Consider the following 17,936-nt stretch of genomic DNA (forward strand, 5'->3'; position numbering starts at 1 on the left):
GCTGCGAATTTCCAACAGACGTGCGTTTTCGGCGACGAAGGCATTGAACTTCAACCTGGGTCCAGATGTAACACTAAACCCCGCTTAGTTCTTTGATTCGTTTGGATGTCTGGGGAACTTCAAGTGTAGGTTTGGGGAGACAGCGGCCACACTATTACAGTAGCATACACATGCAGACCACACGCCATAGAGTCTACTCAGGATTGGTGCGAAGTCAAAGATAAGATTTGTTTACAATGTTTCTCAGATATTTGGATCTGCAATTCGAATTTGGCATGCCGGCTGTCTTCAGACCTGTAGAGGATCTTTCCTCGCCCCAAAATTCCATCTATAAATACTGTTAGAGCACCACTGCAAAAGTAGTCGAGTTTCAAGTCTAGTTCAGAGCCCCGCCAACCCCCTTGACGCGATGACAGCCTTCCACTGGCAGACAGTCTTGGGACTCACTTCTGTGTTCTGTGCTGCAACAGCGCAGGCGCAGACGCAGACCCCAACGCCCTCTCTAAGCTCCGCTCAGCCCCAATTCACCGTCCCTGAGGCTGCAGGCGAAGCTCCCGCTGTGTTGCCCAATATCAAAGATCCACAGGCGGTTGATGCGCAGAGTGTCTGCCCTGGGTATATTGCCAAAGATGTCCACAAGTCAGGATCCGGGCTGACGGCCTCCCTTGCCCTGGCTGGCCCGGCATGTAATGTGTACGGAACTGACATTACTGCCTTGAACCTCACTGTTGAATACCAGACTGCCGACCGACTGCATGTTGAGATTGTGCCGACTTATCTTGGAAAATCTAACATGACCCAGTACATCTTGCCGGCAAGTATTGTGTCAAAACCCACGCAGCAGGCCAATGGGTCGTCTGATCTAGACTTCTCCTGGACCAACAACCCTAGCTTTGCGTTCAACGTGACGAGGAAATCAACTGGGGATGTTCTATTCTCGACAGAGGGTAAGAAACTGGTGTTTGAGAACCAATTTATTGAGTTTTCCAGTGTCTTGCCCGAGAACTACAACCTCTACGGTCTGGGTGAGACAATCAACTCGCTGAGAGTTCCAAATAACTTCACCAAGACCTTTTACGCAGCAGATGCTCTTGACGCAGTGGATCTGTAAGCAAACCTCTTTCTTCTTCCCCTTTGATCAGACCCACTAACTAGTGACCGTGCAGCAACCTGTACGGCTCGCACCCCTTCTACCTGGAGACTCGGTACTTTGAGCAGAGCGCAGACGGAAAGCTGTCTCTGGTGACCAACAATGAGACAGAGACATCTCCCACTGGAAAATATACCTCCTACTCCCACGGAGTGTACTTCCGCAATGCACACGGACAGGATGTCTTAATGCGACCAAACAATATCACATGGAGATCTATTGGTGGAAGTATTGATCTTTACTTCTTTTCTGGTCCTTCCCAGCCTGAGGTTACTACTCAATATCTCAATGTGGTTGGTCTTCCTGTCATGCAGCAATTCTGGACCCTTGGTTTCCATCAATGCCGTTGGGGATATAAAAACTGGACCCAGATGCAAGAGGTTGTGGACAACCATGCAAAGTTTGGAATCCCACTTGAGACTATCTGGTAGGTAATGCCTTTCCTAGTAGCCCATGCGCTCTAACAATAATGATTTATAGGAACGATATCGACTACATGAACCGCTACCGCGACTTTGAACTTGACCCAGTTAACTTCAACCTCGCAGATGCCACAGCCTTCCTGAAACGTCTCCATGATAGTGGCCGACACTATGTCCCAATTATCGATTCCGCCATTTATATTCCCAATCCCAGTAACCCGGATGACGCGTAAGTCCTCAATTGTCTCCCAAATATCTTAATCTGATCATCTCGTGTCTTAAAGTTATGCGGTGTTCGAACGCGGCAACGCCACGGGTTCGTTCTTGAAAAACCCCGACGGAAGCTTGTATATTGGTGATGTGTGGCCTGGATATACTGTCTTTCCGGATTGGGTGGCTCCCGGCACAGAGCAGTGGTGGATAGAGGAATTCGTTGAATTTCATAAACAGTTTTCCTTTGACGGAGCATGGATTGATATGAGCGAGATTTCCTCCTTCTGCACTGGTAGCTGTGGAAGCAAGAATCTCACTCTTCAACCGGTCCATCCCCCATTCGCGCTTCCTGGTGAGCCCAAAGCCCAGGTTGTTATGTATCCTGAAGGCTTCAGTATCACCAATACCACTGAGGCAGCCTCAGCCTCAGCGGTGATTTCGTCGTCCATGAGTGCCTACCCAACCGCCTCCACCTCAACATCATACCTCCGCACCACTCCTACTCCCGGGGTTCGCGACGTCAACTACCCCCCCTACACCATCAATAACATACAGGGAGCACTTGGAAGAAACGCAATCTCCCCTAATGCTACCCATGCTGATGGCACTCTGGAGTATGAGCTACATAATGTCTGGGGTCATAGTATCCTAAAGGCAACCTACAAGGCTCTCTCTGCTGTGTTCCCCAAGGCCCGTCCCTTTATTATTGGCCGATCAACATTTGCCGGTTCTGGCGCTGTTGCAGGCCACTGGGGTGGTGATAACTTCTCCCTCTGGTCCTACATGTTTTATTCAATCCCACAAGCACTCCAGATGCAGTTGCTTGGTATTCCCATGTTTGGCGTTGATACCTGTGGTTTTGCTGGTAATACTGACATGGAACTTTGCAGCCGTTGGATGCAGCTAAGTGCCTTCTTCCCATTCTACCGCAACCATAATATTCTTGCTGCCATCCCCCAGGAAGCCTATAACTGGGCTGGTGTTATAGACGCCAGTAAGACTGCGATGGCAGTTCGCTACCAGCTCCTGAACTATATGTATACACTGTTCTACCGTGCCCATGAGCAAGGACATACTGTTATGAGAGCCCTGGCTTGGGAGTTCCCCAATGACCCGACTCTGGCTGCGGCGGACCGCCAGTTTATGCTAGGTTCTTCTATCCTAGTTACCCCTGTCCTTGAGCCCAATGTGTCAACAGTTAAGGGTGTTTTCCCTGGCTTAATTGAAGGTACTGAGAAGTGGTATGACTGGTTCAACAACACTGCCGTGCCCGTGCCCTCAGAGAAGAACACCACTATTACCGCCCCTCTGGGTCATATCCCAGTGTATGTTCGTGGTGGATCAGTTTTGCCCCTTCAGCAGGAAAGGCTACTGGTGAGCTGTATCTTGACGATGGTGTTAGTGTTGCGCCCACCGAGACTCTAATGATAAATTTCGCCGTCTCGAACAGTACGCTTAAGGCTGCCATCAAGCAGGGTGGATGGGTTGACCAGAACACCCTACGCAATGTCACGATTTGGGGTGTTGAGAAGCATGCCGACGTCAAGTTCAACGGCAAGAAGATCAGCCCCAGAAATGTTCAGTTCGACAAGAAGAAGAGCACCTTGATCGTTAGTGGCTTAAACGCGACTGCTTGGACTGGAAGCTCCTGGATCTTGGAATGGTAGTTGGTGTGAAGACCTATTGTTGATATACTGAGTTATTTATTCTTTTTGTTCTTTTGGTGTGTGTCTTACAAACCCACTGCCACCAATTTTGTATTTACTGATCGCCACCTAGTGGCTATCCATCTTTTCTTTCTCTCTTTCAGCTGATAGAGTTTCGTATTATCCTACCAATACGATTTATTTATTTCGATTCAGAGGTGTCACGGTTAGAGTAAAGCATTAGGCGAAGCTGGGATATAATATCAGAGAACAAGTTGAGTGAAGTAGTGTCTGATATGATAGAAAATAAAAAGAGACTTATTATTCACGGGATCTTTTACGCTGCTATTAAAGCAATGCAGAAATGAGTTCCATCTTTTACCCTCCCTAGATTTTCTCGGTACAGCCAGCCCATTCAGTCATTTTCATTTGTTGGTGGTAGGTATGAACATTTCGCTGTGCCACCACTACCCTAATGGCATAGAACTGCTTTGGAATTTTCCACAAGTAGAGTTTGCACATGAGATGGGTGGGACGAGTTAGATTCAACTAAATACGATGGTGGCAGATTGAGCGCCACATTATTTTACCGTCTCTCCACGGGGGTCATGGCTTTCATTTCCCCCGACCAACCTAATTTTAATTGCCATCATCATCTATCTGTTCCCGCTTCACTTTTTAAATCAGTGTGTCGTTCTGCACAACGTTATTTTTTTTATTTTTCTTTTTTTGCCTCCCTCGTGCTTCTGCAGCGAGTGTGAAATCTTTAGTTCCATGGGCAACAACTGGATGGGCGTAAAGGTATGAAAAATGGAATACTCTGCATGAAAAGGATCTTTTACTCCATCGCCGGTCTTTTTATCCTCATTCCACCTGAGATGATACTCCCCAAATTCCGCCTGCGAATATCAAGACATTCCTAAATCAACATGCGAACAAGGGTCACTTGTGACCAATGCCGGCAGCGGCGGATCCGCTGTAACGGTGCGACTCCCTGCAGTCGCTGCGTCACATCCATGTTGATTTGCAAACGAGAAATGGGATCGAAGCGTCCTGGTCCCAAAGCGGGCAAGGGATCAGTCATTGCCAAACTGAGAAAGGCCACAGACGTGTTTAGCAGTGACTCCCCGCTGCAAGAGAATCTGTCGCCTTCTGGGTTGCGGCAAGATGCCAACCAAATTCCATGGCCTTCAACTTCCTACTTGCCAATTCGTCGGCCGGATGATGAGATGCTGTCCTTGGAAGGTAATCACCGCTCCTTTGCTGCACGGTCCGTAAGCGACACGGCCAATTCTGCCTTCTGCAATCCTTCACGACCCACACGGTTCACTGGGGTGATAGAGTCACAGGTTGGGCGTGACCAGGTCGAGATAAGGAATTGGATTCTGGGTACGATATCTCATCAGCGCAATGAGCCCTCTACCGCGTCTTGGGATACCAGAAGCTGCGAGGATGGACGCCGAGCCCACCCTCAAACTCAGTCACCGTTTCCGGATGTCAGCTTGCTCCTGTTAATAACACGGTGCATCGAGATCTATATAGAACATTTGTTTCCGACCATGCCAGTACTGGAGCCCTCTCAGCTGCGCCAATTGGCCCAGAGACCACGGGAAGCGAAAGAAGACAGCTTGATATATGCCCTGTGCGCCTTTTCCATCACCAATATGTGTGGGAAAAGCGCGTCGACCTTTGGCATTGAAAAGTGGGAGCTAGTTGCTCAATATCTTATAAGAGAAAGCATCGCGACTCGTCAATATTATAACCACATTGAAGATTGCTCTCTGTTCTCAATCTTGACTTCGTTCTTTATATCATCCGTCCACTTTCAGATGAACCAGTCTCATCTCTCCTGGTTTTACCTGCGAGAAGCAATCACCCTTGCGCAAGGTGTTGGGATCGATAAGGAGAGCTTTTACCATGGCATGGATCCTTTGGCCGACCTTTACTACCGTCGGACATTTTATATACTCTTGGTGTCTGAGAGGTATGCCTGGGGTTGCAGTAACCTTGTTTACTTCTCCAACCGTCATCACATTGCTAATTCTGACCCCCCAGGTCATTTGCAATAATGAGGCACAAGCCGATATTGTTGTCCCAGACTATATCTCCCCCGGAGGTGATTATAAAGGAGCAACATGAAGTCGACCCAGGGTTCAGACAGCTCATCAGAACGTTCAGCCAACTTAGCGAAGGTTTCATAGCTCTTTGGAACGAGTCAGATACTGGGATTTGTATACCATCCACCGAATTAGAGCATCTTCAAAATCATTTCGAACTCTCTCCTGATGATATCGGGCCCTTGTTCGACACGCAGAAAGCCGATTTAATAGTCACCCAGCACTGGCTACGACTGGTTGCTTGGAAAACTGCTCTGCGCCATGGCCGACTCTCCAGCAATTCCAGATCACGATCGACGACGTTTTCATACCCAGAACAAGTCGCCCACTCTCTGTTGTCAGCCTTGAGTGCCTTACCATCTTTATCCATAGAAGTTCACGGCATGGGTATTGTATGTACCCGAATTCCCTTGTTTACAAAAATTGTCCCGTGCTGACTGAAATTCAAGTTTGAAAAGGTTTTCGAGCTTGGTTCCTCACTCATTGATATTATCAGCTGTTTTGCCAAAGTTCGTTTGGACCGGCCACCCTCTGTTCGGTCCAACGTCGAGGGATTTCACGCGATAGTACGAATCATATCGATCTCCCCTAATGCATGGCAAAAGTATGGCTCATATCTAGAGTCAAGGGCATCAGAACCCATTCTTTACTACGTAGGGGCTTATACACTGAGCATGCACCTTCCTCTGCCTATGGATGACTATGAAGTACGCACATATAACGAGTACTCAGAAACCGAATAACTCGTTAGTGGGGTTGCTGCGGAGACAGAGGATTCGCACATTTCTACAAGCCAAAATCTCGCCCTTTGTCAGTTTTCCGATCATGATGGATCAAGGGAAAGAGAAATTTCTTCAGATTCCAACCGACATGCTGACAGACGGTTGACGACTGCGCAAAAGCGCCGAAAGAGGAAGCAAAGAGCTCTGCCGCAAGTCAACGGAGAATTCCGCGGCTCGGCCTGTGAGGTCGATGGGGCCAACCATCTCAACTTTGTGACTTGCATTAACAGGCTCGCTTTTGCTGGTGGTCGCAGCAGCGGTGTGAAACAACTCGTCCGACGATTTCCCTAGGGCTAAGGGCAAGTTTTCTTATAGCAGCTGCGCAGCTTGGGCTATGTAGCCTGCGGTATATAATCCGAAACCCTCTTACGGAAGGGAATCAAAGAATAAAGTGTCTGGTGGAATAATATTCAATCACACCTAATCACGTACATACAAAAAGAAGATGGCGCTCAATCCACGTTATCTGCCCACATCGAACGGAAGAGGGTTCAATAGAAGACGCTTGCGGCGCCCCGCTAACTGTCACAACAGATACCTTAGTTATTTTATCCTGCTATCTATTATCTCTAGTCTAGTTAAATCATAAAGACACTATTAAAATAGGTCATACTATTAATCTTAATAAACTACCTCTATTAGTGGGTGTGGAAAACTACATTCAGAATCTACCTTTAGGGGCCGGAGTCGCCATATTCGGCCATCCTTGCGGCCGATTTGGGCGTCTTCGGCCTTGTACACTGAAAATTCTGTGTCTGCCTGGAGACACAGTGGCCGTTGAACCGATGAGGCCCAGGTATGGATGGGCCATGGACTAAGCCATACCAGCTGGGTTCTTTTCCTCGTGTGTCGCCCAGCGAATGGTGTCTTGCATGTGCTGAGAATCTCACATGGGATCATTTACTCATGCCCACACTCATTTCCTGCTATCTAATTTGCTAAACGCCTCTAAACTTCCACCAAGGCCAGCTGTAAAGCTGGTTTTTAATGCCCTTTGTTTCTAGCACTGGCGAGACTATTTTATTAGGGCAGAAGGTCGTCGCTCATATGCCCAACACCCCGACCATGTAGCCTGAATAACTCAACTAGAGTGGTCACTTAATTTTAAAAGGACAGCTAAATCAATCTATTCTAAGTAAACCAACAATTCTCGAAATTGCTGTTATTTAAGCTCTCTCTGCCTATTTACTTTGCCTACCAACTGTTGGTCACCTAGAGTCTAAAGCTTTCTCCTGCACAACTTGAACACAATAAGAGAGTGCTATGCAAGGCAAAATTAATTCTCCTATATAATGACTTTATCCGGTTATCCTGCGCAAAATATGCTTATGGAAACCTCTATAGAAATTCTCTTTAAGGGAAGTTGCCATTGCAGGATAGTATTTTTTTTTTTTCTATAAAGTTTTCATCGCCGCTATCACAACTATAAGTATGATACTAACAAAAGTTGACTAATGTATAAAAAGTAGGTATAGTAATAGGTTTAAACCATATCTAATAAATTAGTAAGCCTCAGTGACTTAAAGTACAGAATCATGATTATAAAAATATAAGTAATAGTATGGAGAGAGAGTTAACTTTAGCTGGTTCCTCTTCTTTAAGAATCTTAGTAATCTCTCTGTTTTAAAGCTTTTAACTATAAAAAGGGGAGGTATACAAAGCCATAAGGATTTAAAGAGTCCTCAGGCTTATAACCTATAGGAAAATAATATATTTAGTACTAAGCTTAAATAGCTTCATGGATTACCTATCTAGTGTATTATATTTATAAAGTGGATAATCATATGTGTGGTTATAAGCAAGTAGGTCACGTGCCCCGACACCACAGTGGACAGGTAACGGGTCTATAGGCCACCGATAAATATCAGACTTCCTACGGGGACATTTGTTCTAATGCCTAGCTGCTAGGAAGGTGCAAAAACAAGTGTCACGCAGTAATGTATATATCTCGGAGCATACAGAAAAGTTATGAGCAAGCTGAACGCCACTTTTTCTCCCCACCCAAAGACAAAAACCGCAAAAATAACGGCTACCTAGAGCTCAGCAATGACGAAAAAAGAGCAAGAGACTTTGCCCACATCCTGACTGGATCGTCATGAAGTTCAGCGTATAAATCGCAATCCAGACAGCTACCAGGGCAAAAAAGAAAGCAAAAAGCTTGACCGACGCAGGGGTCGAACCTGCAATCTTCTGATTCGAAGTCAGACGCCTTGCCATTGGGCCAGCCGGCCAGGTGACTAATCAACATTTGATGTAGCTGACACCATCAATATGTGCTGATTCTAGCGCGAAAATTTGTATAGCTCTGCATTGGTGCTATAGCCGATGATTTGGCGGACACGGAAGTTTCCAGTTTGCCTTATGCCTGGCCCTTAGTGATAGTGTCTTATCCTCAAGAGATATAACCAATCACAGGCCGGCTGGCCCAATGGCAAGGCGTTTGACTACGAATCAAAAGATTGCAGGTTCGATCCCTGCGTCGGTCAGATAGATTTTTTGTGTTTCCATTATTTTGATTGGTTGATCATTCTCGCCAATGAGTAGTGACGCTTGTCGTGGTTTTTTCAATGATGGACTTCCAGTTTTCAATGCAACTTTGGAATGTAATACGAGCATAAAGAACTACACTCCTGTAGAGAACAATGGTATTGAAATCATAAGAGACAGTGTGGTTCTCACAGTGACTCCAAACCCGGTAGTATCTACTTGAATATTTGCCAGTGTTTCCTGGGACCGCGGCATCCGAAGCCTTGCCAACCGGCATACTTTTGGACTCTACAATCATAGCTGAATAAAAGCATGGCAAAAATCCAAGTGTCTCTTAAAGGCATTAATTGATTGCAAAGGGTTGATTGATATGTTGATGCCGAATCGTTTCGCTAGGGCTTGAATACAACCACGTGACTCCATCTCTATCATGACGTCATCATATCTAAACGAGCGCGGTCCACTAGCAAAAATCAAAACGGGGCTTAAGAACGAGACGGCGAATGATAGAGAGTAGGAAAAAAAAATCCAAAAAGATATTGACCGACGCAGGGATCGAACCTGCAATCTTTTGATTCGTAGTCAAACGCCTTGCCATTGGGCCAGCCGGCCTTGATTCATATTTGGGTACGAGGATTTTGACATCATGAGCCAGCTAAACAGATTAGCTTTAATTTCACGTCCCCTAGTGGCTATCGTTATTTGCTTTGACGCTTCTACCCCGTATACGTTCCCTCCCTTCCCTCCACAATCAGTTGTGAGGTGATTTCCAGTTGACTCGCTTCTAAGTAAGGTGTGAAATGCATTGGGAAAAGCCTCGACCCACCTGAAGCAGTGCTCCTTCTCTTTTTGTTCCAGATCGACTATTCCGGGCATTATTCCGCTACCTATGTCAGCTTGGTCTCCCAAGACCATGCACACCTCACACAGAGCTCCTCCGTGATACCAGACGAGCAAGATCTTTCCATGGTTTAATCTGATAGGCGATATTGCAATACAAGCCAAGAATCAACTCCATTTTCTTTCAATTTCGGGAAGAGACCCGTACTCGTATCGGAGGTTCCGTGTCTACCGACGCTCCGAGGTAACGATCTGAACGCGAGTATCCTTTTTATTATTATGGGACTCCCTCGCTTGCTCTTTTATTAGGGGGCTCTTGTTTTGATCTATTTCTCATTCTGTTCTAATCCTTGGTGTTCGCTGGGGCTACTTAACTATCATTGCAGGACTACGGGAAGACAGCATGGGTATTTGACTCGCGGAGCTCTCTATGCATCCATCCAGTCTTATCAACTGCCAGGCAGTTGTCATGGCGGTACAGCAAAGATATATACTGTATGTATTTACATCTCCTCTGACATCCCTAAAACAGTCCCCTAAATTGTGAAAATCTAGCTCCTCGACGTCAAAACTCCGGCAATCTGGGTGCTCCGTATAGACCCCCCTCTGGCAACCATCCGTCAAGTTCTAACCCTGTTCCCGCAGGATAGAAATTACCAGGCTGGCGTTCATCCGGATACTTCTGAGGTGCTTCATATACAAAATGAGATGGTACAGTTGGCGATGGCGTATACCCTGCGAACTGATTCAAACCGAGAAGATGGTTCCCTTGGTCCGATGACCACTGCGTGTTCATGCCTGTCGGAACACTATAACTCGATCCCATGTGGCTGAAAGCAGGAGTCTGAGAGATTCCAAGGCCCATATTATATGATCCCATCTGAGACTGGTCAACTGACCCAAACTGCGGCTGGAATGGCCCAGGTGTGGAGCTTTGAGTCGTCGATGAACTGGACTCCATTGGAGGAACCATACCAGCTTCTTTTTCTGATTGTCGCTTCTCGAACTTTTCGTACCAATTTCGCCCTTTGACAGCGAATACATAATACCACCTACTGGGGATTCGGTACTTTAGGCCATCGCCGGCCTCCCTAAGTCGCCTGGTCAATCCATCCAGATATACTTCGACGTTGACATCTTGGGGCATTATGAAATCTCCCATCAATCCGGTTCGAACCGAAAAGTATATCTTGAGGAGCGACATAAATGCTACACCTACTCGCGTATATATGAGGTTTGACATCTTTCGCATAGTGTCCGTGTCGCAGCTGAGGAAAAAATCGAGCATCTCATGAGCTGCATTCAGCCATTTCATCGTGATATCTACCCGAATGGCACTCAGCGGACTGTCGGGGGGTTGGTCGTTGCTATCCTCTTCGAGAGAGGGTAGGGTATAATGTTGCTTCGTGATTGCATCAGGATCGCGATACCCTTCTCCAACGGCGAGTTCATATATAGAGAGGTTAGTATGGTGGTAGTCGAGAGTCAATGGCACTTAGAATAGTGTCAGTCATGTTTTCAGATTTTCTCTGACAAGGGGAAGAAGTACCATTAAACATTTCCGTTGGAATGTTGTTCTTCCACGACTGCATGCGATTATCAAACCATCTCAACACAGCCTGTACGCGGGATTCTGTCAATGGTGCAGTAGAGCTTGTATCGTCCAGTCCGAAAGAAGCCATGGCTTCGTCGGTGATTTTCTGGAGTTCGAACCAAGCGGCCATATGCCTATCTACCGGGATGGGCGAGCGTTCCAGATGCTTGACACATTCCCTCATCCAGTCGTTGAACATGAGCATGTTCGGTCGACGCGTTTTAATGGCAACCCTACCACGAGTCAGTAGGCTTTCTTCCTCTTACAGTATGTGGTATCTTACACAGAGGCCAGGTGATAGCAACCCAGAATCGCCCTCGCTTGTTCCGCCATGTGTTCATCAAAAGGACCATTATCATCATCATTGCCCGTGGGTTTCTTGGATACCTTTCGCTTCGAAGCCAGACCTATTTCCAAGGCCATGGTGGCAGCTATATGGGTGTACTGGTAGACTTGAAGCTTTAGGGGTGAATCGGGTGGGTAGTAAAAGATGATCATGATGAGCAAGGCCTGCGTTAGCTCCAGGGACTTGTCACCTTGCACAAAGAATCGGTCTGCATATAGTCGAACCATTTCGCGATTGAGTTCAGCCGCGACGGCGGAATCCACGGCGATGGCAGCTGCAGCGATGATCGACAGAAAGAGCACTGGTCTGGAGCGACGCAGATTCACAGCAGTGGTTCTGGGGTGGAGCACGACCACCGGAAAAAATGGTGCGAGATCATGAATGAAGATTTCGACCAATTCATCAGCAAACTCCATACCAATGAGACCCTGGTCGATCACATCGTCGGTCCGTGACATGGTAGAAGGCCCAGGAGAGAAATAAGATGGATCTGGGAGAGAGCCAGCTCTGTCGAGGTTGGGACCGGACGCTGGAATGCCAGGAGAAGTATCGATATGCCTGGCCGAGCTTGATACTGTACTGCTAGGGGCTTCCGGGATAGAAAGTGGGTTCTCGACGGGTTCCATGCCAGCGTCGAGATCCTGTGAATCCTCACGCTCACTCTTGGAACTCTCTGGACTGCTCGCATCGGGACGTAATCGGTCCTTAAGTAGAGAGCGCATCACGCGCATTTCTTTCTCTAACTGGGCGACGCGAGAATCGGTTCTTTTGCGCGGACGGCGTCTCTGGGGAGCCACGAAGACACATGGTCTCCGGGCCTTTGCGCAACGCTGGCATTGATGAGGAGCCGCGGGATCGGGCAAACAACGGACTTTGAGACCCCTACATGATTCACACGAGCGATTCAATTGTTGAGAGGGAGGTTGTGCCGGCAGCGATGATTGCTGAAAACCAGCGCCATCGGCTGGGGTTGACGTTGGTGGGGCGGACATTCCTCAAGGCCACCGTAGATAGAAGACGGTCAACGAGAGAAACCGACCAAAAACGTACGGGGTATACAGGAAGTCACAGGAAATAGAGAAGGAGAAAGGAAGGCCCCATCTCTCAAGGCGGTAGAAAGGCCATTCGAGACTGGCGATGGCTACGAATTGGCAGGGCGATGGAGAGAAAGAAGCACGACTTGGCGGAGTTGCTAGTCGTCATGTGAGAGGCTAGAGACTATCTTAGTCGACAATGACATTCGAGATCTACAAAGTCTATATGCAGACACATTACTTCAGATAAACCGTCTAGTGAATATCACTTCTCCTTTTCAATTCGACTCTTCTGATGATGACAGAAACATGAAAATCTTCATAATCACCCAAACCTGGCCAATCGGCGATGGGGAATTGGGGCCGTTTCTTTGCCGCGGCATGATATCCATCTGCAGGTAAACAGCCAATCAGAGGAGTGGATCCAATAACGCCGAGCAGTTAGATTGTCTTACAGTAAACCGTCCTCAAGAGTCAATATTAAAGTTATTTTATATGGACTTCTCGTATATTCTACTCTATTAGGGAGAGAGAGAGAGAGAGAGAGAGAGAGGTAACCTAGGTAGGTAGGTACTTGCTGTATTGTAATGCCAATCATGGATAATACACAGTAATTCCCATTTTGGATAGGTCTTACGCCCTCCAGCTAAGAATCCCTGCAAAGGACTTGTCAGCAATTGATGCCTATTATAGAGTCAAGCATTGGTGTTATTATTATGATCATAATTATTATCATCTTATTATGAAAGGTATTGAATTGATATTAACAGCAGATATCCTAGTGAGTCTGAATATAGAAATGGGGCCAAGATATGTTTCATCTGATATGACAGCATACAGACATGCATACGATGTCATTGCCATTCAGGATACTATGACAGCATCATCACTATTAATCTGATAAACTCTTATTTCCCTGTTTTACTGATGACTTATTCTCGTCTCTCACTTCATCTATTTATTACTATTAATACTACACCTCGTATTATGGGCGATTTCCTTATCGATCTGCTTATAAATATGTGTGCCTGAGTCATCACGCCGCCAATCACATGCCCCCGTTTCCCCCACTATGAGTCGATGACTTCTCCAAATTCAAAGGATCAAAAAAAGTAAAACAAAGCTGTTCTTTGTCTGTTTGTTTCTTCCTTTTAATTCCCTCTTTTTCTCCTTCTCCTTCTCCTCCTAATTATCAAGAATGTGGTATTCGTCGTGTCCGCCATGAATAATCACCAACTTCCTCCCTCCAACGCCAACTCCAGCTCCACCGCCCTTTCTTCCCCGCAAGAGTCCCTCAATTCGCGCAGTTGTGTCACATGCCGTCGCAGAAAGGTCCGCTGCAATAAACGCTCCCCGTGTTCCAACTGCATCAAGGCAGGCATAGAATGCGTCTTTCCCGCCCCCGGTAGAGCGCGTCGCAAGTCGAAACGGCCCCAGGATGCAGAGTTGTTGTCCCGGCTGAGACGTCTCGAGGGCGTCATCGAGCAGATTAGCGGGAATCGATCAGAGGGCTCCCAGAATCCTCAGCCTCAAACTCCTCAACCCCAGGCGACGCCTTCCCCTGTCGAACGGAATGATGATGCGGGGTCTCATGAACAGCCTCAGCCGAAAGATGTCTGCCCGTTCATGCTGGAGAATGACCCCAAGGATATCAAGCCGCAGAATATTGCACACGAGTTTGGACGGCTGGTTATCGATGAAGGTCGCAGTCGTTACGTGAGCAATCGATTCTGGGCCAGTCTTGGTGATGAGGTACGTATCTCTTTTGAAAATATAGTAAACAGCCGGTTTCATGAAACTGACCCCCGCCAAGATCGAAGAATTGCAGGATATTTTGGACCCCACCTCGTCTGAGGATGACGACTATCCCTCCCCCGAGTCTGCCTCGACGTATTCGGCCAGCCACGATGGATTTTTGCTCGGTTTCTACTCGCTTTCGCATTCCCTTCGCGGCTTTCACCCTTCTCCTGATAAGATACCCTTGTTGTGGGAGAACTATTCGGAAAATGTAGCGCCTTTGATCAGTATTCTGCATAAACCCACAGCTAAGAAGCTGTTTCTGGAGACAGCGAAACGGCCTGAGCTGTTGGATAAAAACTCAGAGGCTTTGGTGTTCGCTATGTGCCTGGTCACTGTGGTGAGTATGTCGCCGCAGCAGTGCCTGTCGCAACTGGGCGAAGAGCGTGACACGGCCGTCAGTCGTTATCGGTTTGCCGTGGAGCAGGCACTGTCCAAAGCAAATTTCCTCAATACCCAAAGCTTGATGCTGCTGCAAGCGGCCGTGTTGTTCTTGATCGGGGTGCGCCGAGAGGATGACAGCAAATTTGTCTGGTCCATGTCCGCCATTGTCCTTCGCCTTGCACAAGGAATTGGTCTACATCGGGATGGTACTAATTTTGATTTGAAACCATTCGAAACGGAGATGCGTCGACGGCTGTGGTGGCATATTTGCTTATTGGATATTCGCTCGTCCGAGGATCATGGGACTGATGCCCAGATCCATGAACGGCTGTACGACACTCGACTTCCGTTGAACGTCAACGATGAAGATATATGGCCTGATATGAAAGAAGCTCCGACCGAGCGAGAGGGCTGTACAGATATGACTTTTACCTTGGTCCGCTGCGAAATCACCGTCTTTGTCCGGCGTGTAAGCTATATATGTCCCAGTGGTCGATTCCGCTTTGGCAATGGGCAGCCTTCGATCGAAGAATCCACACGAATGATTCACGTCATCAATCGTCGCATCGAGGACCGGTACATCAAACACTGCGATGTCACTGTTCCCATCTATTGGGTCTGTGCAACAGTGGCCCGTCTAATTCTGGCCAAGCTGTGGCTGGTGGTACACCATCCGATGACCCGACAGGATCGTGGGATCAACCTATCCTCTTTGTCTCGGGAAACCTTGTTCATGAACTCGATTGAAGTGATTGAATTTGGCCGCTTGCTGGAGGCGAATGAGCTGACCTCCAAATGGGGCTGGCAGTTCCGGACTAATATACAATGGCACGCGGTGGCGTTTGTTCTATCGGAGCTCTGCGTGCGCCCTGTGTGTCCTCTTACCGATCGTGCGTGGATGGCAATGAGTCTGGTGTACGATGAATGGGAAAACCATGTGAAGCACAGAAAGGGAATGCTCTGGCGACCACTTTCCCAACTGATGAAACGAGCGTCTGCATTCCGAGCTAAACAAATGGCGGAGATGCAGGCGCAATTCGGCCCGAATTCAGCACAATTTCAGCCCAGCACGACCCAAGCCAGAATGCAGACACCTGTTGAGTTTCAATCTCTTCCTTGCATCCACATGCCCACAGTTCCCGAGCCGCCATCTACTCAACCGAATGAGACATTCGACTCTGCACCAGATACTGGATTTGAAGAGATCGACCTGAATAAAGGCTCAATCAATATGCTCCGTGATATTTTCCCCGATACCAACTTTCTAGCTGATCCTAATGGATCGAATCCCATCCAACAACCGCCCACATCCGCATCCATAATGAACCCACCACTTGCCATACCAGATGTATCGACCCTCCCAGGAAGCAGTGCAGAATGTCTACCTGACACGCAGCTCAACTGGGAAGAGTGGGATCAGGTAATGCGGGATTTCCAAATGGATGTCCAGCAGACTCAAGCGACACACCCGATGGGCAATGTTTCCGACTGGTTTGTATAACCGGTCCTTTACCCTGAGGCCTGAGTCAAACCTTTATGACTACCAGGACTCTTGTATGACGATGAGCATGCTTTATGATCTCTCCACTCGACGAACTCCCCTCATGATACCAATAACCAAAAGTTGTTGCCAATACCCTTTTGATTCGGCGATAACCCATGTACTATATTGAACATGCTCTGCTACAGAATGCTACAGAGCTGATGATATTGAATCTGCAAATAGACCCATGTACTCAGATATATGAAATCTGATATATAAATAAATCAACATTACAATTGCAGTCACTCACTTCTCTCAACTCGTAGTGTACGTATTTACGTATTGTAATACAACCGTAACGGATAGACTTTACACAAACCATGGTCCACCAAAGAAAGCTAATGCAGGACAGCAACACTAACCCCAAGACAGAAACTGGTTGTGGATCCTGGGAATTTTATCGCATCTGTTATCAAAACTTAAGATGACGTTGACACATTCTTTTTCTTTTCTTCCCTTTTTTTTTTTTTTTTTCATTGAAACATCAAATAATGGCAATCCCCAAAACCAGAATTATGGCTCCAATTGTTCATTTCGTTCGCCATGCTCAGGTATCCACTCTTTCTTTTATATCTAATCAATTAACCAGCCAATTAATGCGCATTCATCGATCAATTGATATACTAACAAGAGAAATATATATCTAGGGCGTCAACAACCTCGGCCCCTCCCACTGGGGCATAATCGATCCCACCCTCACACTCAAAGGCAAAGAACAAAGCCACCACCTACAATCCATCTTCCCCCACCACGCCAATGTAGAATTAATCGCAGCATCACCACTCCGGAGAACAATCTACACTGCAATGCATGCATTCCGTCCTGCTTTCGACGCAAACCCAGACCGGAAGTTGCTTCTGCTGCCGGATTTACAGGAGTATAGTGGGTTTTCGTGCGATATTGGAAGTGAGGTGGGTGTTTTGGGAGAGGAGATGAGGGAGAATGGGGTTCCGGTTGATATGGGGCTTTTGGGGGAGGGGTGGGAGAAGAAGGTAGGTTTGTTTATCTATCTATCTATTGATTTGTTTTGGTTGGGGTGGATTGGGTAGATGTTGATGCTGATGGTGATGATGATAGACTGGTCGGTATGAGCCGACGACAGAGACGATAAGTGCACGATGTCGTGATGTTCGATGTTGGTTGAAGGATCGGCCAGAGAAGGAAATCGTCCTTGTTACGCATGGTGGCTTGTTGCATTACTTAACGGAAGATTGGGAGGATGCATGCAAGGGAACAGGTATATACTCACCTTATCACCTGACCATCTACCTTTTGAATAAAGCAATTGACGGGATAGGTACCGGCTGGACAAACACTGAGTATCGAAGCTACGTCTTCACAGATGACGTATATGATGATCTAGCGGGAACGGATTTTGGGGGTAGAAATGCGACTCTCGTTGAGACGGGTGAATCAAGGGCACGGAGGGGGCTGAAGGAAACACCTCCAAGTAGAGAGGAGCAAAAGGAGTTGTATAAACTGGGACGAAAAGGGTGGGAGGCCCAGGGGTTGTATCTGAGTCCGAGTGAGATGGCTGAGAAGACGGGCGTGAAGGTGACGGAGAAGTAGCATGCCGAGTCT

General features: G+C 47.3%; 5 protein-coding genes and 3 non-coding genes across 8 annotated transcripts; 5 read left to right on the forward strand and 3 right to left on the reverse strand.

Annotated features, from left to right (window-relative positions):
• Positions 1 to 409: 409 nt before the first annotated feature.
• Positions 410 to 3,711, forward strand: ASPWEDRAFT_57913 (glycoside hydrolase family 31 protein; the record flags this gene model as incomplete). Its single annotated transcript, XM_040838352.1, has 5 exons — positions 410 to 1,107; positions 1,167 to 1,577; positions 1,631 to 1,801; positions 1,857 to 3,114; positions 3,153 to 3,711. 5 exons carry the CDS (start codon positions 410 to 412, stop codon positions 3,450 to 3,452), a joined length of 2,838 nt encoding a protein of 945 aa, XP_040693176.1. The 3' UTR covers positions 3,453 to 3,711.
• A 649-nt stretch (positions 3,712 to 4,360) lies between these two features.
• Positions 4,361 to 6,291, forward strand: ASPWEDRAFT_169342 (Zn(II)2Cys6 transcription factor; the record flags this gene model as incomplete). Its single annotated transcript, XM_040830440.1, has 3 exons — positions 4,361 to 5,415; positions 5,487 to 5,940; positions 5,998 to 6,291. The coding sequence occupies 3 exons, from the start codon at positions 4,361 to 4,363 to the stop codon at positions 6,289 to 6,291; spliced, it is 1,803 nt and encodes a 600-aa protein (XP_040693177.1).
• A 2,198-nt stretch (positions 6,292 to 8,489) lies between these two features.
• ASPWEDRAFT_t66 lies at positions 8,490 to 8,561 on the reverse strand. The gene has a single exon. It is a non-coding gene; the product is annotated as a tRNA-Arg (tRNA).
• A 183-nt stretch (positions 8,562 to 8,744) lies between these two features.
• ASPWEDRAFT_t59 lies at positions 8,745 to 8,816 on the forward strand. The gene has a single exon. It is a non-coding gene; the product is annotated as a tRNA-Arg (tRNA).
• A 541-nt stretch (positions 8,817 to 9,357) lies between these two features.
• On the reverse strand, positions 9,358 to 9,429 carry ASPWEDRAFT_t65. The gene has a single exon. It is a non-coding gene; the product is annotated as a tRNA-Arg (tRNA).
• A 793-nt stretch (positions 9,430 to 10,222) lies between these two features.
• ASPWEDRAFT_150697 (uncharacterized protein) lies at positions 10,223 to 12,875 on the reverse strand (the record flags this gene model as incomplete). Its single annotated transcript, XM_040829584.1, has 3 exons — positions 11,535 to 12,875; positions 11,207 to 11,484; positions 10,223 to 11,151 (listed from the first exon to the last, which is right to left on the reverse strand). Exons 1-3 carry the CDS (start codon positions 12,587 to 12,589, stop codon positions 10,223 to 10,225), a joined length of 2,262 nt encoding a protein of 753 aa, XP_040693178.1. The 5' UTR covers positions 12,590 to 12,875.
• A 793-nt stretch (positions 12,876 to 13,668) lies between these two features.
• ASPWEDRAFT_150702 (putative C6 transcription factor) lies at positions 13,669 to 16,603 on the forward strand. Its single transcript, XM_040829585.1, has 2 exons — positions 13,669 to 14,383; positions 14,445 to 16,603. Exons 1-2 carry the CDS (start codon positions 13,853 to 13,855, stop codon positions 16,311 to 16,313), a joined length of 2,400 nt encoding a protein of 799 aa, XP_040693179.1. The 5' UTR covers positions 13,669 to 13,852; the 3' UTR covers positions 16,314 to 16,603.
• A 267-nt stretch (positions 16,604 to 16,870) lies between these two features.
• On the forward strand, positions 16,871 to 17,924 carry ASPWEDRAFT_103544 (histidine phosphatase family protein; the record flags this gene model as incomplete). Its single annotated transcript, XM_040827572.1, has 4 exons — positions 16,871 to 16,906; positions 17,003 to 17,347; positions 17,433 to 17,592; positions 17,653 to 17,924. 4 exons carry the CDS (start codon positions 16,871 to 16,873, stop codon positions 17,922 to 17,924), a joined length of 813 nt encoding a protein of 270 aa, XP_040693180.1.
• Positions 17,925 to 17,936: the final 12 nt, after the last annotated feature.

Source organism: Aspergillus wentii (assembly GCF_001890725.1).
Source record: "Aspergillus wentii DTO 134E9 unplaced genomic scaffold ASPWEscaffold_2, whole genome shotgun sequence".
In the NCBI taxonomy this organism is placed as follows: domain Eukaryota; kingdom Fungi; phylum Ascomycota; class Eurotiomycetes; order Eurotiales; family Aspergillaceae; genus Aspergillus; species Aspergillus wentii.